This window comes from Mobula hypostoma, chromosome 1 (assembly GCF_963921235.1).
Source record: "Mobula hypostoma chromosome 1, sMobHyp1.1, whole genome shotgun sequence".
NCBI classification, from domain to species: domain Eukaryota; kingdom Metazoa; phylum Chordata; class Chondrichthyes; order Myliobatiformes; family Myliobatidae; genus Mobula; species Mobula hypostoma.
In genome coordinates, this window is record NC_086097.1 from 35,373,635 (window position 1) to 35,396,684 (window position 23,050).

Sequence of the window (23,050 nt, forward strand, 5' to 3'; positions counted from 1 at the left end):
ACACCTAACAAACTCCACCCCATCTAAACCCCTCGCTCTAGGGAAATGCCAATCGATATTTGGGAAATAAAAATCTCCCATCACGACAACTCTGTTATTACTACACCTTTCCAGGATCTGTTTCCCTACCTGCTCCTTGATATCCCTGTTACTATTGGGTGGCCATAAAAAAACACCCAGTAAAGTTATTGACCCTTTTCTGTTCCTAACTTCCAGCCACAGAGACTCCGTAGTCGATCCCTCCATGGCACCCATCTTATCTGCAGCCGTAACACTATCTCTGATCAACAGTGCCACGCCCCGACCTCTTTTGCCTCCCTCCCTGTCCTTTCTGAAGCATCTAAAACCCGGCACTTGAAGTAACCATTCCTGTCCCTGAGCCACCCAAGTCTCTGTAATGGCCACCACATCATATCTCCAAGTATTGATCCACGCTCTAAGCTCATCTGCTTTGTTCACAATACTCCTTGTCTTAAAATAGACACATCTCAAACCTTCGGTCTGAGCACGTCCCTTGTCTATCACCTGCCTATCCTCCCTCACACATTGCCTCCAAGCTTTCTCTATTTGTGAGCCAACTGCTTCTTCCCCAGTCTCTTCAGTTCGGTTCCCACCCCCCAACAATTCTAGTTTAAACTCTCTCCAGTAGCCTTAGCAAACCTCCCTGCCAGGATATTGGCCCCCTCGGATTCAAGTGCAACCCGTCTTTTTTGTACAAGTCACACCTGCCCCAAAAGAGGTCCCAATGATCCAGAAATCTGAATCTCTGCCCCCTGCTCCAATCCCTCAGCCACGCATTTATCCTCCACTTCATTGCATTCCTATACTCACTGTCGCGTGGCACAGGCAGTAATCTCGAGATTACTACCTTTGCTGTCCTGCTTCTCAACTTCCTTCCTAACTCCCTGTCATCTTTTTTCAGGACCTCTTCCCTTTTCCTACCTATGTCATTGGTACCAATATGTACCACAACCTCTGGCTGTTCTCCCTCCCACTGCAAGATATCTTGGATGCGATCTGAAACATCCTGGAACCAGGATCCTGGCACCTGGGAGGCAAACTACCATTCTTTCCTGTGTCCACAGAATGGCCTGTCTGGCCCCCTAACTATAGAATCCCCTATCACTACTGCCTTCCTCTTCCTTCTCCTACCCTACTGAGCCACAGGGCCCGACTGTCTGCCAGAGGCACGGCCACTGTTGCTTCCCCCAGGTAGGCCGTTTCCCCCCCCCAACAGTACTCAAACAGGAGTACTTATTGTCAAGGGGTACATCCACAGGAGTACTCTCTAGTACCTGACTCTTCCCCTTTCCTCTCCTGACTGTTACCCACTTGTCTGTCTCCTGTGGCCCCAGTGTGACCACCTGCCTATAACTCCTTACTTTCACCTCCTCGCTCTCCATGACCAGGCAAAGGTCATCGAGCTGTGTCTCCAGTTCCCTAACTCGGTCCCTTAGGTGCTGCAGCTCGACGCACCGGGTGCAGATATGGCCGTCCGGGAGGCTGGGAAACTCCAGGACCTCCCACATCTGACACCAAGCACAGAAAACCGGCCTCACACACATAATGCTTCCTTTCTGCAGTTAACACAGGTAAACCTACCTCGCCTCGTTACCACCTAAGCCTGTTGAGCCAAAGCCCTATCACTTTGCCTCCCTCTCACTCTGCTGCCCGCTGGATATGGTGGTCTTCTTTATAAAGCTTTCCTGCTTTATTGGCTGATGTCATGTGCCTGCAAGGTCTTGCCTCTCTTTTACCCCAAGTAGTAAAACTGTCTTCACTCAGGAAATCCTTAGCCGTTTACCTCAGCCTTCTTGCACCGAATCTTGACAATAGAGACGAGGAGGAATTTATTTAACCACCTGTGGAATTCATTGCTGCAGGCGGCTGTGGAGGTCAACTCACCGGAAGTATATATAAAGTGGAGGTTAATAGGTTCTTGATTAGTCAGGGTGTCAAAGGTCACAGGGAGAAGGTTGAGAGGGATAATAAATCAGCCATGATGGGATGGTGAAGCAGACTGGATGGCTACAGTTCTGCTCCTGTCTTATTGTCTTACCCTTAGACTTAGTGCAACTTACAACTGCCTCGTGGCTCGGATCAAATGCAGGCAAACTGATTGATGAAGTAGCCTGCTTCTAGACCTCAAACAACTATGAGCAGTGGATACTGCATGCCACCTGCTGTAATGTGCTCCCTGGAGCAAACATAAAATAGAACAATCTGATAATAAAATGACAATAAAGCTTGAAAGGATGGGAAAAAATAGAATGTTCTCATGAGATTCATTCAACTCCAAAAATAATAGTAGTACATTAATAGAACGAGCATCTTAACTTACAAATTTTGAGAATGTACCTTGTATCAAATGCACATTTATAATTTATTAATTTCTGAGAAAGTCTGCTGTATTTTCAGTCAATATTTAATATTCATAAAATGTTAAAACTTTGCCTACAGTGAACAGAAAAAATGTTCCTTTTGTCTTCACTGCAGCACAAAATAAGTGACTGCACAAGACTGCAGAAATTTTCTAGACAAAGGTTGCTGGGAGCTTTTAGTGGGAACCTGGTGATCAACAGTTGCAAGTTGTATTAGTCTGAAGACATGATCTATCTGCTGGAGACTGCTAGAGTGAAGATTGTGGAGGAATAAAGCAATCCGGACCAGAACTTCCTAATTTTCCCTTTTAACAAAAGAACACAGGAAAATAGAAGCAGGAAGTGGTTATAGCAGGAAAACAGAACACAAAAGAATAGAAGCAGGAAGTGAAAATAGAAGTTTTGTAGGAGTGAACGCTTACATTGTTCTTCTTCTTGGGCCCTTAGCTCCTGGTGGAGCACAGCCCATTGATGACCTCCAGTCTCGATCGTCTGGTATGGTTGTATTCCGTCAATGCTTCTGTAATCCATCATATCCACTGTACAGGGATTGGCCTATACTGCTTCACCAGAGCCCCGTAGGCCGGCCTTACCCGTTTCCACCTCTCACGACGAGGATGTAGGATCAGACTTTGAGAGGCTAAGTAGGATGCCATAGTGGGATGAGAAATTGGCACAGCATTGTGGGCCACAGGGCCTGTACTGTGCTGTAGCATTCTATGTTCTATTATTGGACCACCTGATCCGCCATTCAGTCCGATCGTGGCTGATCTGTTTCAGCTCTCAGCCCCTCTTCCATGGCAGCTCCACATTGCCCTTAATTTCCTCATCTGCCTAAAATTTCTCTACCTTTTATTTATTTACTTAAATGTTCCATCCTCCGCCAACCCCTGGAGAAGCGAGTCCTAGATTCAGCTTGCTCTGGGAGAAGCAGTTTCTACCCACTTTAGTTTTAAGTGACCTCCCTCTTTTCTTAGCTATGTCCCCACACTCAAAACATCTCAATACATGGGCATCAAAGGTAGCTGTCCATTTAGTTCCCATCCTCATTTACTTTACTAACCATCTTTAAAACATGCAGCCAGTAGTCACTTTATTAGGTACACCTGTACATCTGTTCATGAATGCAACTAACTAATCAACCAATCATGTAGCAGCAACTCAATGCATTAAAAAGCATGCAGACATGGTCAAGAGGTTCATTTGTTGTTCAGGTCAAACATCAGAATGGGAAAGAAATGTGACCTAAGTGAGTTTGACTGGGGAATGATTGTTGGTGCCACATGTGGTGTTGAAGTATCTCAGAAACTGCTGATATTCTGGGACTTTAGGTCTCTAGAGTTTTACAGAGTGTGGTGCAAAAAGCACAAAACTTCTAGTGAGTGGCAATTCTGTGGGTGAAAATGCATTGTTAATGAAAGAACTCAGAGGAGAATAGCCTGACAGGTTTAAGCTGACAGGAAGGTGACAGTAACTCAAATAACCACGCGTTACAACAGTGATGTGCAGAAGAGCATCTCTGAATGCACAACATGGTGAATCATGAAGTGAATAGGCTACAGCAGCAAAAGACCATGAACAAGCTCTCAGTGGCCATCTTATTATATATGGGAGGTACCTAATAAAGTGGCCACTGAGTGAATAAGTTTGGTAGCTACATAGACAGGCATGGATAATATTAAACACAAAATACTCTGCAGATGCTGAGGTCAAAGCAACACTCACAACAGAACTCATGAAGGGTTCTGGCCCAAAACGTTGACTGATCATTTCCATGGGTGCTGCCCGACCTGCTGAGTTCCTCCAGCGTGTTGTGTGGATAACGTTATGTGGTCTTCTCATTTAAAGGTGGCATGGCTTCTAAAACTTGGACCAAAGATCTCACATAATTATGTTCAGCAGAATTCCAGTCACATGGAGTATCCTCATCACCTTTAGAACACAAAAAAAAACTTTTTTTTAGATTATGAGGACACTCAGTCCTCGTTTATTGTCATTCAGAAATGCATGCATGCATTAAGAAATGATACAGTGTTCCTCCAGAGTGATATCACAAAAAAAAGGACAAACCAAAGACTAACACTGACAAAACCACATAATTATAACATATAGTTACAGCAGTGCAAAGCAATACCGTAATTTGATAAAGGGCAGACTATAGGACCATGGGAACGCTAAAAAAAATTTACACTTCCTTCCAAGATTTCAGTGGAAATGTACCATCAAGCATGCTGTGTATGATAAAATTTTCTTTTTTAATATCACTACAGGTGCTTGCAATATGTCCCAAAGACATGAGAGCTGACATCTGTGTCCATCTGAACCGAAAGGTGTTCAACGAGCATCCAGCTTTTCGCCTTGCCAGTGATGGCTGTCTTCGAGCACTGGCCGTGGAGTTCCAGACAATACACTGTGCTCCCGGTGACCTAATCTATCACGCGGGGGAAAGCGTTGATGCACTCTGCTTTGTTGTCTCTGGATCACTGGAGGTTATTCAGGATGATGAAGTTGTCGCTATTCTAGGTACCACGATATCTTTACTAGGTATTTTTAATATAGACTGTAAGGGTTCTGCAAAACAAATCTGGACTCATTAGCAAGTTGTGCAATTTGATCACCATGTTTTATGAAGAAAATGATGTACGCATTTCTTTTCTGGCCCATCATTGTCTTTAAAAAATTATGGTTTGCAGCCTTTTCTACTGGCTGACATTGGTTCATAAAATAATCAAAGTTAACACTGATTTGTTAGGGATTGAATTCAATACATCATAAGATCACAATTCATTATCCTCTCCCCATGTTGCTGGTTATGAAAATCATGAACATGACATTCTGTGGTTGTGTTTCAAGTGAAGATAATTTATTTTTTTCCTTTTATGCTTGTTTATGATGAGATATGAACCAATGGTTCTAAATTCATCATGTACCTTAATCTAATAACTGTTATCTTTAAAGGTTATTTCACTGTTATTCATAATTGGTACACTAATAGCTTCTCCTTCATTTGACTATCAATTTATTTTAATAGAATCACAGAATTGTTATCGTGTTTGGTCAATCATGCCCATGCTAGATCCCAGAAGAACAATTTTGTGACTCCCATTCCTCTGCTCTTCTCCATAACCCTATAATTGATTTTCTTTCAACTGCCTACCTAAGAACTTTTGAAGGCACTAATTTATTTTGTGCTCACCAACCTTATAGACAAAGAATTCCAAATTTTAATTCTATTCTCAGGGGAAAAGAAACGTTTCCTCACTCTTCTCCCTTTTACCCAATTTTTTAAATCTACGTCCCTGGTCCTTCAACCATTCACTGATAGGCACAGTGGGACTTCACTGTTCTAAATCGGTCATGTATATCTTCATCACTTCTTCTCTGTAAGTTCATTCATCCAAGCTGAATATCACCAGCTTCTCTAATCGAACTTTAGGCAGAAATAAATTATTAATCTAAGCCCAGTTACAATGTATAAGAGAAAACTGATATAAAAAATTTCATCTGTTTTCAGCTAGATCAGGGGACCCCAATCTTTTTTTATGCTATGGACCAATATCACAAAGCAAGGGGTCAGTGGGACCCCCTGGGCTAGCTGAAAGGAGAGCAGGCTAGTATGTTCCAGTTAAGTACAAGAGATTCTTCAGATGCTGAAAATCTTGAGCAACAGATGTAAAATGCTGGAAGAACTCAGTAAATCAGGCAGCGTCTATGGTGGGGGAATAAATAGCCCATGCTTCAGGCCAAGACCCTTTATCAGGACTGGAATGGAAGGGAGAAGAAGCCAGAATAAGGAGGTTGCAGCGATAGGTGAGACCAGGTGAGGGGGGAGATGTGTGGGTGAGGAATGGGGAATAAAGTAAGAAGCTGCAAGGGGATAGGTGGATATGGTACGGGGCTGAAGAAGGAGCAATCTAATAGGAGAGGACAGTGGACCATGGAAGAAAGGGGTGGAGGAGGAGAGCCAGAGGGAGATGATGGGCAGATAAAGAGAGGAGAAGGGGCGAGAGGGTAACCTCAATGGAGAATGGAAAAGGAGTAAAGTGAGGACAAGAAATTACTGGAACTTGGACAAATCGAAGCTCATGTGGTATTATTCCATCCTCTCTGCACTAGTGGGACTTTATCTGCTCTACCACACAGACAGAAAATGAGCTTCCAAAACTGGCGAAAGGAAAAGAACCGCATCATCAAGTTCACCGATGACACGACCGTGGTGGGTCTCATCAGCAAGAACGACGAGTCAGCATACAGAGAGGAGGTGCAGCGGCTAACGGACTGGTGCAGAGCCAACAACCTGTCTCTGAATGTGAATGAAACAAAAGAGATGGTTGTTGACTTCAGGAGGACATGGAGCGACCACTCTTCGCTTAACATCGACGACTCCTCTGTAGAGAACATTAAGAGCAACAAATTTCTTGGTGTTCACCTGGCAGAGAATCTCACCTGGTCCCTCAACACCAGCTCCATAGCAAAGAGAGCCCAGCAACATCTCTACTTTCTGCGAAGGCTGAGAAAAGTCCATCTCCCCTGCCCCATCCTCACCACATTCTACAGAGGTTGTATTGAGAGCATCCTGAGCAGCTGCATCACTGCCTGGTTCAGAAATTGCACCATCTCAGATCGCAAGACCCTGCAGCAGATAGTGAAGTCAGCTGAGAAGATCATCGGGGTCTCCCTTCCCGCCATTAGAGACATTTACACCGCACGCTGCATCCGTAAAGCAAACAGCATTATGAAGGACCCCGCGCACCCTTCATACAAACTCTTCTCCCTCCTGCTATCGGGCAAAAGGCACTGAAGTATTCGGGCTTTCACAACCAGTCTATGTAACAGTTTCTTCCCCCAAGTCATCAGACTCCTCAATACCCAGAGCCTGGACTGACACCAACCTACTGCCCTCTACTGTGCCTATTGTCTTGTTTATTATTTATTGTAATGCCTGCACTGTTTTGTGCACTTTATGCAGTCCTGGGTAGGTCTGTAGTCTAGTGTAGTTTTTGTGTTGTTTTACGTAGTTCAGTGTAGTTTTTGTGTTGTTTTACGTAGTTCAGTGTAGTTTTTGTATTGTTTCATGTAGCACCATGGTCCTAAAAAACATTGTCGCATTTTTACTGTGTACTGTACCAGCAGTTATGGTCAAAAGGACAATAAAATGTGACTTGACTTGACTTGAGATCATTCCGCATTCACTTCCCTCATTTAAGCAAGACACAGAGGAACAGTAAAGAGACCACCGCGTGGGAGTGGTACCATCTTTGACCTTTTGGCAGAGGGCCCACCAAGCCTGAAACCTCCTCCACAGAAGCACGATCACAGTCTGTCAGATACATCCACTGGCAAAACTTCATTGTGATCACTTCATCCTCTTTGATTTAACATCTGTGCTGCTACATCATCGTCAAGAGGTTTTCTTGACGATGATGTCAGCAACAATCTTCTGTTCTGTCTTCACTGGACAGTTTAAGTGAGTGGGCAGACATCTGGAGTACAATGTGGGAGAATGTAAAACTGACATTCTGGCAAATAAGTGAAAACAAAAAAAAATCAGGAAAGCATTATAAAAGTAATTGATCAATTGTGCAGTTTTCCTCTCTTTGAATTTCTTTGACAATTGAGACAAACTTTTTTATTATCCTTGAATCACATGAGCCATGTAAAAATCTTTCTGCAACAAGCTGTTTCAAATACATGAAGCTGATAATTTTATGTAAAAAGAGCATTTTTTTAAACATAGACTGAGATTCTAAGTGTGGCATACAGCAGCTGTGACAATTCTTCCAATAAATTATAAATAGCTTTACTGCAGCTGCAGAGCTTCCATACTGAAACCACAACGAAGGATGATGGAGTATGCTGAGCCACAAGTTATTGTGAAAATAATAACCAGACTAATAGCACTCACCAAGTTACAAATTGCCCAGCTATTTAAGATGAGCACAGCAGAACAGAGAAGTATGGATATTGCCGTTCAATATTGGGAACAATATAGCACTTGGAATATTCTGTTTAGTTCTGGTTGCCTCATTATAGGTAGGATATGGAAGCTTATCAGCGAGGAGACACAGAGGGATATTGCGGTCTAAGTGCGTAGATCTCTCAAAGTTGTCACGCACGATGATAGGATGGTTAAGAAGCTGTACGGTGTGTTGGCCCTCATTAGTTGGGGAGGTTGAGTTCTAGAGGTAATGTTGCTGCTCTATAAAACGCTGGTTAGACCACGCACTTGGAGTATTGTGTACAGTTGAGATCACCTCATTATAGAAAGGATACGGAAGCTTTAGAGAGGGTGCAGAGGAGATTTACCAGGATGCTGCCTGGGCTAGAGGGCCTGTATGAACACAGGTTGGGTAAGCTAGGGCTTCTCTTTTTCAAGTGAAGGAATCAGAGGCGACTTGACAGAGGTGTGCAAGATGATAGGAGGCGTAAATCAAGGGGATAGCCAGAGACTTTTTCCCTGGGCAGAAATGACTAATACACAGGAGCATGATATTAAGGTGATTGCAGAAAAGTATAGGGCCGAAAGCAGAGTGGTGGGTGTGTGGAATCCCCTGCTGGGGGTGATAGCAGAGACAGATACATTATAGCATAGAAACTATATAAACATCTTGTTATTCAAACCGATTTCCAAACATAAATGCTTTCCTTGATATCCTTTGTGCCAATAATGATTAATAATTATTCAGGATATGGAATTGATTCTGATGAGTCTCATTAGCAATTTGCCTTCAGCAGTTAACAAGTTATGATGCTTTACACACATTTGCACACTAATTAAAAGATGGAGATTAAAGATTGCTACAATGTAAGGATGTAAGAAAAATGTATGGCTATGTAGGAGGGAAAGGCTTAGAGTACGTTTAAAAAATCGACACAACATCATCGGCTGAAGGGCCTGCACTGTGCTGTAATGTTCTCTGTTCCATGTGCTAGTCTGCTCTAAACAGCACGCAAGCAGAACCTTGCCATCCACAATCAAAAGAATTGTATGGTGTGAATTTCTGTCAAAGACATTAATCGGAGTTGATGGCCCTCTTCCAGCAACCTGTTATGTGTGTGGGAGATCAAGAGATCAGATGTAATGAATGTTTATCATTTATGACAGCTCTGGTCCAGTAACTCAGAGTATCCATTGCCTGGGAATAGCTATGGTAAAGCCCCTTTCAATGTATGGGAATGTCATGCTTTGCTGGGAAAGGTTGCCCATTCTGTACAACAGAAACAATATACTTTTAAGCAGACACTCTAGTTATTATGATTATATTAATATTTAAGCCCTTTGATAAAATATACCTATTTATTGTTTACAAAATGTCTTACATGGATCACAATCTTTAGTTAAAATCATATCTGTTAAACGATGTGAATATTATCGCTAATCAAGCATGGGGGTGAAAAGCTTAAGAGGCAGCGATAAACTATATAAACATCATGTTATTCCTTTGATATCTTTTGTAATATTAATGATTGAATGATTAATAATTATTCAGGATATTGAATTGATTCTGATGAGTCTCATTTGCAATTTGCCTTCAGCAGTTAACAATTTATGATCCTTTACACACATTCACACACTAATTAAAAGATAATTAAATATTGGGTATATCAAACATTCTATTTATTCCATTTAAGTCAATGTTTCATCTTTAGTCTAGTCAGAATTATGTTAACATATCTGTTTCAATATTTATCACACTTACTATGTTTGTATTCAGACAATTGAATGATCAATTTTATCTGCAGTTAAAATCTATTTTGTATACATGCACAATATCGGGATCCAGGATCGGCCATGATGGAATGGTGGAGTGGACTCGATGGGCTGAATAGCTTAATTCTGCTCCTATGTCTTATGGTCTTATGCATGTCACATCTGCAGATGCCATATTGTGCTGACTGATAGTGAGCTATTTAAAAAGAATAAAATGGCCTTTGACAGGAGGGTAGAGCTGCAAGTGGGGCCATCGTCAAGAGGCCTGGTTCCCCATCATATTTTCCTCAAGTAATGTTTGGAAATCACTCCCTCGCAATTGTTAGGACAGGCATAGCTGCAGAAAGCAGTGGGGCTGGTGTAAGAGGAGGATAGGTTAGATTGGACATGACTCCACCCAATATTTCTGCAAGGGAAGTATAACGCATGCCTGCCCCCTTTACTGTTTTATCTAGTCCTCTTTGGTGTAAGTAAGGAAATGGAACTCAATCACACACCAATCACAAGCCATTCAATAACTTCGCCATGGATATTGGTTTCAGACAGTGGAATCTTTTCTATTCTTCTCTTTCTTTTTTCTTTTTAAATCTTTTTATTGAATAAGTATACAAAAAGGTAAGCCATATAGGCACTAATACACTGTTAGAATATAATAAAATTACAGAAGATATTAATACAAAAAAAAACTACAAACAATGTAATTTAAACATAACATACCAAGGTAACATAATAGTATACTAATTTTTATATATATATCAATAGAGAAAAGGAAAAAAAAAACCCCAAAAAAAACCCACCGTGCAACTAACTAAAAGCAAAGCAAAGCAATGGGCTAACTTGAAACCAAACAGAGTTAAAAAACTTAAAATCACGTCCTCAATCCCCGACCTCCATTAAAAACGGTAAAAAAAACAAGAAGGGTATATATTACATTAAATGAAAATATTGAATAAAAGATCTCCAGGTCTGTTCAAATTTAAATGAGGAGTCATAAAGATTGCTTCTAATTTTCTCCAAATTCAAACGTAATATCGTCTGAGAAAACCAAAAAAAGGTAGTTGGAGCATTAAGCTCTTTCCAATGTTGTAAGATACATCTTTTCGCCATTAAAGTAAGAAATGCAATCATTCTACGGGCTGAAGGGGAAAGATTACTGGAAATTTTAGGTAGTCCAAAGATAGCAGTAATAGGGTGAGGAGAGATATCTATATTCAATACCTTGGAGATAATATTAAAAATGTCTCTCCAAAAGGTTTCCAGAGTAGGGCAAGACCAAAACATATGAGTTAAAGAGGCTATCTGCCCCGGACATCTATCACAAAAAGGATTAATATGAGAATAAAAGCGCGCTAACTTATCTTTGGACATATGTGCTCTTTGAACAACTTTAAATTGAATTAGGGAATGTTTAGCACAGATAGAGGAAGTCTATTCTTCTCAACTTCACTCACCCCATCACTGAACTATTCCCACAAGCTATGGACGCACTTTCAAGGACTCTTCATCTCTTGTGCTCGATATTCATTGCTTATATATTGTTATTATTATTTCTTTTTTTCTTTCTATTTATATTTACTCAGTTTTTTGTCTTTTGTACATTGGTTGTTTGTCCATCCTGTTGGGTGCGATCTTTCATTCATTCTATTGTATTTCTTGTATTTACTGTGAATGCCCATAAGAAAATGGATCTCAGGGTTGTACATGGTGTCATATATGTCCTTTGATAATAAATTTACTTTAATCTTTGAACTTTGACTTCGAACATTGAGCAATTTTCTTGTGGTAGTAAGTAATGACATTATAATAATGCCAGGCAAAGGGGGAAAACAGGACTGACAAAGGCACAGGCACAAAAAGGAACAAAATTTCATGGATTAATACAGTATTACAAGCACAATCACAATATTGTTGCATTCATGGCAGTTTTCTTTTTAAGTGTTACAGATATCAAAAAGATAGGACAGGTCATGAAAATATTTCATGTTCAGTTTGAAAACGGATGAGGAACAAAACAAAATATAGTGGATTCTGATTAATTGGGCCATCGGTTTATCGAGACAGCCATTTAATTGGGCCAGCTCTTAAAGGACAAAAACTAATTGAGAAAAGAGTCGGGATTCCCTTCATTTATTTAGGATGCTGTGTCACTTAATTGGGACAGGAGACTGTTGCCAAATAGTTTCTAACTAGCATCAGATGTGTGCACTTGTGTGGCTGTTAGACACTACACAGGGCTTAGAGCATACAGTTCTTAAGTAGTATCAGTTCCATGTGCTTTTGTTCAAAGAGCAATGATCTTTGCCACTAATTGTTGGCGAGAAATAAGCAGTAAGACAACTCAGAACTGTTTTGTTCACTGCGGTTGCAATCATTCAGGCTTGGAGATTCCAGAAATGGCTGGGACTGAAAATGAAACAACTTCACTACTTCAACAAATTAGGAACTACGAAGAATGTGAAGGTATTGACAATCATCTTGAATATTACAATGAAAACGAAAATGAAGGTTTTGATGATGCAAACATCGATAGCATTGTATGAAGGCAGTCCACTATCTACTCTAGGTGTCTGCACTGATTTTGTTCATTTACAGTCAACAAAAAGAATGCAGCAGCATACACTGAAATCTGCTGTCCGTAACTATTAGGAACTAATACGCAGTTTTATAGTACCATAATAGTATTGATAGTATTCTAATTTGTTCTGTATTTCACTTAAATACATAATTTGTTACTCAGTTAAATGGTAATTTGTCTTTTTTATGCCTTTTAAACTATTTCCATGAAACTTTTGCTAATAGGGGCAGCCGCTTAATTGAGCCCAAATGTACTAGTCCCGATGTGTCCAAATTAACTGGAATCCACTGTGTACAGATAAAGAAATGTATCTTAAAAATATGGCATTTGTCACAGATTATAACTGAAATCTAAATATAATTTAACTCATTAAAAGCCCTTAGATTATCTACCAAATACCAAGGCAGATGAAAGCATTTTGGATTAAAAAACAGCAAAATTTCTTTAATTTGTCTTGAGAAAGGTTTTGATTTTCATGGCCAAATCCTATGCTATGAAACCGATACAGAATAGGTGGTATTATTAAGCTTATATAACATTTTGGAGTTTATGGATTGCAAGAGATGAAGGAAAAATCTGACTTCTATGGTTTTTATGTCCTTCCCTTTCTACTTGTCTGTGTCACATGCTATTCTTATCTGGGGAAGTGGGAAGCCAGTTTTCCTTAGCTCTAAGCCACAGAAACTTATGGTCGGATAACATGATACTCATTATTTTCTTCATTCCCCAGATGGGACTGCCCTGCATCATTTTGGCATCTATCACTCCACCACAAATGGCTCATCAAAGATTTGGAATCTGTCACACCAGTCAAAATTACAAAATAGTCTCCAATGACAGATTCCCTTTTTAAGAAAAAAAAACAAAAGCATAGATTCTGATTACTTTTTCTACTTTTCTTTCAAATATTTTTCAGGTAAAGGGGATGTATTTGGGGATATCTTCTGGAAGGAAACTACTCTGGCACATGCCTGTGCGAATGTACGGGCTCTAACATATTGTGATCTTCATATCATCCGCCGGGAAGCCTTATTGAAAGTCTTGGAATTCTACACAGCATTTGCAAATTCTTTTGCACGAAACCTCGTATTGACCTGCAATCTAAGGAAGCGCGTGAGTTGCCTTTTCAAAGCTTTACAGTCATGTGGTTCAATTTAAGGTTTGATCCTTTGATGTACATCAGGGTCAGTTATATTCAGTCTCAAAGTTAATGTCACAAGTAACGTTCAAAGTTTAGAATGTGCTCGGTGTTTATATGACATATATATTTTGCAGTGTTTGTTACAAAAAAAAGTTCAGCTGATGTTTGAGCACCATAAATATAATTGTTGCCCAGCAGAATAATGTTAGTGTAGATAATGGTGACCAGATTTTAAATAAGTTTCCCACTGCTTGGACATATTCACTGTGTAGTGTGATACTTATATGACAGGTCTCTGCTTGTATGTGGTAACGTTTTATTTGTAGTAGTTACTGCTACCTCGGCTATATAGGCCAATCCCCTGTACAGTGAATACAATGGATTACAGAAATATTGACGAACCCCAACCATACCATCGACTTTGGACGATGGAGAAGGAAGGTCATCAATGGCCTGAGCTCCACTGGGAGCTCAGGGCCCAAGAAGAAGACTACTACCTCAAATTAACATGGTGGGGGGGGGGAGGATGGAATTGAAACAGTTGTTAATTTAGATGATGATTAGATTATTGGCTAATAGCAAAAGATTGAGAAAGAAATCCATTTGCATTCTTGGTCGGCTTCTCATTCTTTCCCGAAAGCTAATTTGTGTTGAAAGGTGAAAATTATGTTTTAAATAATTACCTTCCATGAAATGGATCCTTATATTGTTAGTCTAGTAGGTTGTTAACATTCATTGTTTCCATTTGTAAGGCACAGTGGAGTTGTTTCTAATTTTGTTCTCTCACTTATAAGCACTCAGACTCTTTTTACTTCAAATTGATTGGTGTCCCTTTGCAATGTGTCTTGATGTCGTGCAGCGGCGACATTGCCAACATCTTTTATTTGTTAAGTATGACTCTAGAACCAATTCAATATTATAAGAATATTCCCAAGTCAAGGCTGTACAAGAAACTAAAGTAAGTCAAATGCTTCTGCATAACTGTTTGTCATTTTTGTGTGATGCAATATTTCCCCAGTTATGTTTATTATGTAAAAATGGAACAGTGTACAACCATATCATGTGAGATAGCTGCAGGGAAGGCAATGTCACTCTGTGTTCATCAAGAAATGGCTATTGCATAATTTTATAGGGAAGGGAACACAAATCTGTCCTTATACTGAAATGGGGAACATTGAGTTTCTGGAAATCAAGTGCCTGAAACTCCCTCGAATGTGGTGAACGAAGATTTATTTCAATCTCTGAAGCACTGTACTTCTTTTTAATGGCTCTTTGAACTTAAAGACACAAGGAAAGACTGTCGACAATGCAAATTGAATTGAAAGATTTGAATGCTAAATATAGATCTCTATCATCAGAATATTTAGATAATTAGAAGTTATTGATGTTTAGGAGTGACTACAAGGCAATATTCTAATTGGGTGATGCAAATTATATTTATGAATTAACAATTTATTAAGCAATTATTATCTGTCATTTGAAATCTGTCACTAATTACAGCCTTGAAGTCATTTCTTGCCATTTGGTACTTCACATGGGATATGCAGATTCGCATGTCTAAGAGATGTTGTTTTACTCTGGGTATATTTCTACAATGATAGGAAATATCATTGCTATCTACAGGTGTCATTACACATTTGGTCACTATTCCTTGTCCTCGGGTACAAGGGTTAAGAATGCCTTTATTTTATGCTTGCCAGTAAAGAGCTTCTAGTTTATCAGTTGATTGTAGGAAGTTCTATTCTTCCGGGTATTCCTAGTTGCGAATAGCCATCATGTGATCAATTTATATAAGGTACTAACAATACAGAGCTGTTATGACAGAATCTACATTGCGCAAGTGGTAATAGAGTCATGCCTTTAGGGACATGTTCCCAACAACAGAATTTCCTATAATCATTTTGGATAGAAGTCCTTAAAAACATGTTCCCTACTACATGCTAGATGTACAATACAGATTCTACTTCATATAAATTAATCACAGGACACAGATTCCAAAAAGCAGCTTCTCTTCCTCCCTCTGTTTTATTTCCTTTCCAGAGTCCCTCAGGGCCTGTCCTTGGCCCCTCTTCTCCCTGAGTTGCAGGCAGCACCGTTGCGACTTCTTAGACAGGGAGTCAGATTCCACATGCCCGTGGCTGGCACTTAGCTCCATTTCTCCAGCCCCTTCACAGCCCCACATCCTGCCTTGAATGAGTCACTGTTTCCCCTGGCTAAAGCACTGGGAAGACCATTGTTGTCAAATCAAACAACAAAACCTAACCTATGGCCCTTAATTAAATTCTTTGTTGATCAAGTGGGAAATGCCAGAGACTTTTAGAAATATGCTCCACCTTCACTAGCCTCTTCTAAAATCCCTTTTTCACCATTCATGACAGCACTTTAGCTATCAATTTATTCGCTTATCCACCCTGACTTTTTAAAAATTCATCTATTTTTGTTTTTCTGATATCTCATTTTCTGATTGCCTGAAAAGGTGAAAAGTGTACATGATACAGTGTATAGGAACAGCCAGGTTATTCAGTAAAATCATGGCTGATTCTTTTCAAGTTCATCTTGTCATCTGATCTTTATACCTTTTGGTTGTGTGGTCAGGCACAGCTCTAGTGCCATCTATAAATTTGCCGATGACACCACTGTTTGCAATATCTCAGATGGCGATTAGGAGGCGCACAGGAGCCAAATAAACCAACTGCTTGAGTGGTGTCACAACAACAACATTGCACTCAACAACATCCAGACCAAGGAACTGATTGTGAAATTCTGTAAGGGGAGGTCAGGAGAATACATACCGGTCTACGTTGAGGGGTCAGTGGTGGAAAGGACACATAGTTCAAGTTCCTGGTTATCAGCATCTTGGAGGATCTGTCCTGGGCCCACCATATTTGCGAAGGGATGCCAGTGGCTATACTTCATTCTGAGTTTAAGGAGATTTGATGTGTCACCAAAGGCTTGCAAATTTCTACAGATGTACTGCAGAGGGCATTCTGACTGGTACGAAGGCTTCAATGACCAGGATCAGGTGAGGCTGCAGAGAGCTGTGGGCTCAGCCAACATAATCACGAGCAGAAGCTTCCCCCCCCCCACCCCCACTGAGAACATCTTTAAAAGGTGATGCCTCAAGAAGGCAGCATCCATCATTAAGGACCCTCACCATCCAGGACATTCGCTCTTCTCACTACTACCATCCGAGAGGAGGTACAAGGGCTTGGAGATTCACACTCAGCATTTCAGGAATAGCTTATCTCTCTCTCTTTCTCAATTTATTGATTTATTTAGTTATTTCAGTGACAATGAACCTAATCCTGATTCTGATCCACTTCAATCCTGTACGTGTTCTGAACATCTGCAGCTCTTTGAGTCAAAGGGGTTTTAGGTACATGGGAGCAAAGTAGTTATGTTACCGCACTGGCATTGCAGGGACATGAAATGATACCCTACAGATACGAATTCAAATACCACTGTGAGGGCTGATTTATACTTCTGCGTCAACTCGACGCCGTAGGTACGGCGTCACCGCGAACCCTACGCCAAGCCTACGCGGATCTCTACACTGTAGCCTGACAGGCACCTCTCCTAAAATGTAACTACGCGTCGCGGCAACGCAGACCGCAACAACTGTGATTGGTCCACTTGGTAGCATCGCATTTCCTTCTACGCTGCAATAGCTTCCCATTGGGCGACTGAAGGGCAGGGAAGGAACTCTGGCTGCAATGCTTTCCACAGAGCTTTACAGACCTCCGAAATTATGGAGGACACATTTCGCATTTACGATAAAAGACGCTCCCTTTAAACTTTACCCCGAGAAAGACTACCATGACCATGAAGCCTTGCACCGGCAGGTGTGTGCGCACGTGCAACGTGCCTGAATTGCAGAGTGACGCAGACACACCAACGCACAAGTATAAATGCTCACAACGTGCGTCGGCCACTTGCATAGGTTATGGCGTTGAGTTGACGCAGAAGCATAAATCAGCCTTAACAGCTGGAACATTAAAACAATGTAACTTCAAGTTAAGCCTGGAGGTGCCAATTCCTGAACCAGTAATGATCACGAAACAATCACTTCGTTCTAAAACCTACATAAATAATTCACTAATGTCCTTTAGTGCTTACAAGTATGGCCTATAGGAGATTGATCCACTCAGTAACAGTGTTCACTTATATTTGCCCCTTGAAATAGCCCTCACTGGGTTCAAGGGCAAATAGACTTGCGTACTTAATGCCTGTTATGCAGGCGCTTAGGGCTGCAGTGAAGGTCCTCCATCTTTAGCTGGGGTTCAGGGTTTCCTTCATCGTGTCAATAGCTTATCTTGGTTTTTCACTACTGTCAGTCATGCAAGTCCTGGTGGAGACTCAGGATGTAAAAGGATTCTTCATTGCTGTTTCCTAACAGTTCTGTTTCATCTGTCAGGGTTGTTAGCCCTGAGCTGAACCCCCAAACCTAGTTTGTCCTCTACCCTTTGACCTGTTTGGCATGGGCGACCCCTACCAAGAGCCAAAGCATAAAGCCCTAACTCCAGCCAACACAGCTCTCCAGGTCACTGAGGCATACAAGCCTCCAAACCCTGACAGGGTTGTGGTCCTCTGGGAGGAAGGGCAAATAGGGACGCGCCTTAGTTGCCAGCCTTATAGTAATCCAATGAATTAACAAATAAAAAATCAGCTGTTGCTTTGTGTGAACGTTGTTACTGCTTGAATTGGCACTTTTGAAGTAAATCAATAGTCCAGGGTGTTCTACAATGAAATTTGTTTTAGAAGCTCTATTAGGAGCTTTATATCAGTGGACTCTATAAAAGGTCTTAGATACAGGAAGTTCCTAATTTTCTCTCACTGCAGACACGTTGGAATCATGAATCTTTCATGCTGTGAGAATCTGCTGTACTTGGCATAGAAATTCACTGTCATAAACAATAAATTTAAACTGTAAGTGTCGACAATACGGTGAAAATTAATCCAATCTGTACCTTGCACCAGTCAAAACCTTGAAAAACATCTGTGAGCTGGAAATTAACCTTTCACATAATTGCTAGAGAAGATGTTAGTTTATGGCTCTCAAGCTGTTTTCACAAATTGTTAATTGTGTAACCTGTAAGCAACACATCGTTTTAAAGCATCTACCTACCTCACCAGGGGTTGCCGTCTTCTTGAAATCTGCAAATTGCCTAGCAACTGTTCGGTGGACAAGAAGAGATGTGTCAGTGAGGTGCTTCAACCAATTATATCCATTCAGAAGTAACTCCTCTTAAATCCTTTTCTCCCAAAGACAGGTAGTTTAACTCTACAATATATTTGACAATCCTGATTCCCAAAACTCAATATTCCATGCCTGACGCCCAGTAAGTACATGGTTCCTTTGATTCATTTCACATATAGTCTCTCACATGCCCTCTCTCATACCTATCGATGTGATTGCTTAATTCTTATCTTCTGGATGCAATAACCTTTCGTTTGATAATATTTTTCCTTGTTCGCCTGATTATAAATTAGCCCAATGATCTCCCTAAGGGAAATCCAATATGGTGCCATATATTTTATATATTATATTCTATAGTAAACATAAGAACATCTGAAGATGCCACCATATTATGTTCTATGATATTATAGAGAGGCTTCTGTTTTAAAGAAGCCAAAAACATACTACAAGGAAGTGTGCGCACCTTAATTCCACAACTTTCAAGTGAACTATTGTTGTTGTATTACAAGGATAGGACAAATAGCTTGAGCTACCAATTAGAACCTGAATGAATTTAGAATATTGAACCTGGGACTGGTTTCCCGACTGAAACAAGGACATGCAATTGCGAAGGAAGGAATGCGGTAAAGTTAACTACACGATAATAAGAATTTGGAGATAACTTCTTTGCAGATAATCAGACTGAGCGTATAATGTCTGGAGTCTAAAAGAGTGAGTGATCTCATTGAAACTTATAACATTCTGATGGGACTTGACAGGATAAAAGAAGGGATGAGTAAACTTTGAATGCTAGGCTAAAATGATAAAAGTTAAACTAATATGGCAGGTGGATGGGAGACAGCATGATAGTGTTGAGGATGCGCCAACAGGTTTATAAATAGATGATGTAATATGTAATATGAATGCAAGGAAGAACAAGCCGATGATTGGGTACAACTGCAGACAGAACAAAGAGTTAAGTTATACCACAGGGGTAAAATTCATAAAGGAGAAAAATGCAGGACTGAAGGCGCTGTATTTAAATGTGTGTAGCATTTGGAATAAGGTGGACGAACTTGTGGTGCAATTAGAGATTGGTCGGTATGACACTATGGGCATCACTGAGATGTGGCTGAAAGAAGGTATTAGTTGGGAGTTTAACACCAAAGGATATACTTTGTATTGAAAGGACAGGCAGGAAGGCATAGGTGGTGGTGTGGATCTGTTGGGAGGAGATGGAATTATATCCTTAGAAAGAGGTGACACAGGGTCAGAGAACATCAAATCTTAGTGGGTGGAGTTAAGAAGCTGTGAGGGTAAAAAAAACATTATGGGAATCATATATAGGCCTCCAAAGAGTAGCCAAGATATGTGGTTGAGATTGCAAAGGGAGCTGGAAAGGGCATGTAATAAGGGCAATGTCACAATTGTAATGGGGGACTTCAATATGCAAGGGGATTGGGAAAATCACGTTGATGTCAGATCATGAGAGGCAAATTGTTGAATGCCTCCAAGATGGCTTTTTAGAGCAGCTTGTGTTGAGCCCACTTGGGGAAAAGCTATCTTAGATTGGTTGTGGTGTAATAACTTTTTAGGGAGCTTAACGTAAAGGAACACTTAGGACGCAGTGATCATAATATGATTGAATTCATACTGCAGTTTGAGAGGGAGAAATACAAGGCACATGTTTCAGTATCGCAATGGAATAAAGGGAATTACAGAGACATGAGACAGGAGCTCTCCCAAGTGGATTGGAGGAGGATACTGGTAGGGATAATGGCAGAGCAGAGATGGCTGAGGTTTCTGGGAATAGTTTACAAGGCGCAGGACAGATATGTCCCACAGAAGAGGTTCTCAAATGGCAGGGGTAGGCAACTGTGGTTGACAAGGGAAGTTAGGACTACAAGGAAAGGACATATGATGTAGCAAAAGTGAGTGGGGAGTTGGATGATTGGGAAACTTTTAAAATCCAACAAAAGGCAACTAAAAAACTTTAAGAAGGGAAAAGATGAAATATGAAGCCAAACTAGCCAATAATATAAAGCAGGATACTAAAAGATTTTTCAGTTATATAAAGAGTAAAAGAGAGGTAAGAGTTGATACTGGACCACTGGAAAATGATGCTGGTGAATTAGTAATGGGGGACAAAGAAATGGCAGACAACCTTAATAAATACTTTGCTTTTATCTTTACTGTGGAAGACACTAGCTGTATGCCAGAGTCCATGAGTTTCAGGGAGCAGGAGTGAGTGCCATTGCTATTACAAAGGAAAAAGAGCTAGACACACTCCAAGATCTTAAGGTGGATAAGTCACCTGGGCCAAATGGACTACATCCCAGAGCCCTGAGAGAGGTTGCTGAAGAGATAACGGATGCATTGGTCATGATCTTTCAGGAATCATTTGATTCTGGCATGGTCCCAGAGGACAGGAAAATTGCAAATGTCACTCCACCCTTTAAGAAGGGAGGAAGATAAAAGAGAGGAAATTATAGGCCAGTTAGCCAAACCTCAGTAGATGGGAAAGTATTGCGGTCCATTATTAAGGATGAGGTTTCATGGTAATTGGAGGCTAATGATAAAATGTCAAAGTCAGCGTGGTTTCTGCAAAGGGATATCTTACCTGACAAATCTGTTAGAATTCTTCGAGGAACTAACAAGCAGGGTAGACAAAGGACAGGCAGCGGATGTCATTTACTTGGATTTTTGGAAGGCATATGATAAGGTGCCACACATGAGGCTGCTTAACAAGATAAAATCCTGTGGCGTTATAGGAAATATACTGGGATGGATAGGGGAATGGCTGACAGGCAGGACGCAGCGAGTGGGAATAAAGGGGGCCTTTTCTAGCTGGCAGCCGGTGACTAGTGGTGTTTCTCAGGGGTCAGCATTGGGACCGCTACTTTTCACATTGTTTGTCAATAATTTAGATAGTGGTATTGATGGCTTTGCGGCAAAGTTTGCGGCTGATACGAAGACAGGCAGAGCAGAAGCAGGTCCTCTAAGTGCTGAGGAAGCAATGTGATTGCAGCAGGACTGAGACAAAAGTAACAGATAAGAATAATGTGTTGGGAAATGTATGATAATGTATTTTGGTAAAAGGAACAATAGTGCAGACTATTATCTAAATGGGGAGAAAATTCAAACATCAGAGATGCAAAGTGACTGAGGAGACCTTGTGCAAGACTCCCAGAAAGTTAATTCACAGGTTGAGTCTTTGGTAAAGAAGGCAAATGCAATGTTGACATTTCTTTCAAGGGGAATAGAAAATAAAAACAAGGAGATAATGCTGAGCAACACACATCAAAGTTGCTGGTGAACACAGCAGGCCAGGCAGCATCAATAGGAAGAGGTACAGTCGACGTTTCAGGCCGAGACCCTTCGTCAGGACTAACTGAAGGAAGAGTGAGTAAGGGAGTTGAAAGCTGGAGGGGGAGGGGGAGATGCAAAATGATAGGAGAAGACAGGAGGGGGAGGGATGGAGCCGAGAGCTGGACAGGTGAGAGGCAAAAGGGGATACAAGAGGATCATGGGACAGGAGGTCCGGGAAGAAAGATGGGGGGGGGTGACCCAGAGGATGGGCAAGAGGTATATTCAGAGGGACAGAGGGAGAAAAAGGAGAGTGAGAGAAAGAATGTGTGCATAAAAATAAGTAACAGATGGGGTACGAGGGGGAGGTGGGGCCTTAGCGGAAGTTAGAGAAGTCGATGTTCATGCCATCAGGTTGGAGGCTACCCAGACGGAATATAAGGTGTTGTTCCTCCAACCTGAGTATGGCTTCATCTTTACAGTAGAGGAGGCCGTGGATAAATGTATCAGAATGGGAACGGGATGTGGAATTAAAATGTGTGGCCACTGGGAGATTCTGCTTTCTCTGCTTTTCGCAGGGATCGCTCCCTACGCGACTCCCTTGTCCATTCGTTCCCCCCCCCATCCCTCCCCACTGATCTCCCTCCTGGCCCTTATCCTTGTAAGCGGAACAAGTGCTACACATGCCCTTACACTTCCTCCCTCACCACCATTCAGGGCCCCAGACAGTCCTTCCAGGTGAGGCGACACTTCACCTGTG

At 41.1% G+C, this 23,050-nt stretch overlaps 1 protein-coding gene across 1 annotated transcript in view; it reads left to right on the forward strand.

The window, feature by feature from the left end:
- The window catches only part of kcnh5b (potassium voltage-gated channel, subfamily H (eag-related), member 5b), a 479,712-nt gene that overhangs the window by 257,607 nt on the left and 199,055 nt on the right, over positions 1–23,050 (forward strand). Inside the window, exons 9-10 of the mRNA XM_063061314.1 lie at positions 4,652–4,904; positions 13,584–13,780. Of these exons, the coding sequence (XP_062917384.1) occupies positions 4,652–4,904; positions 13,584–13,780 (450 nt within the window). The remainder of the gene's footprint in view (positions 1–4,651; positions 4,905–13,583; positions 13,781–23,050) is intronic.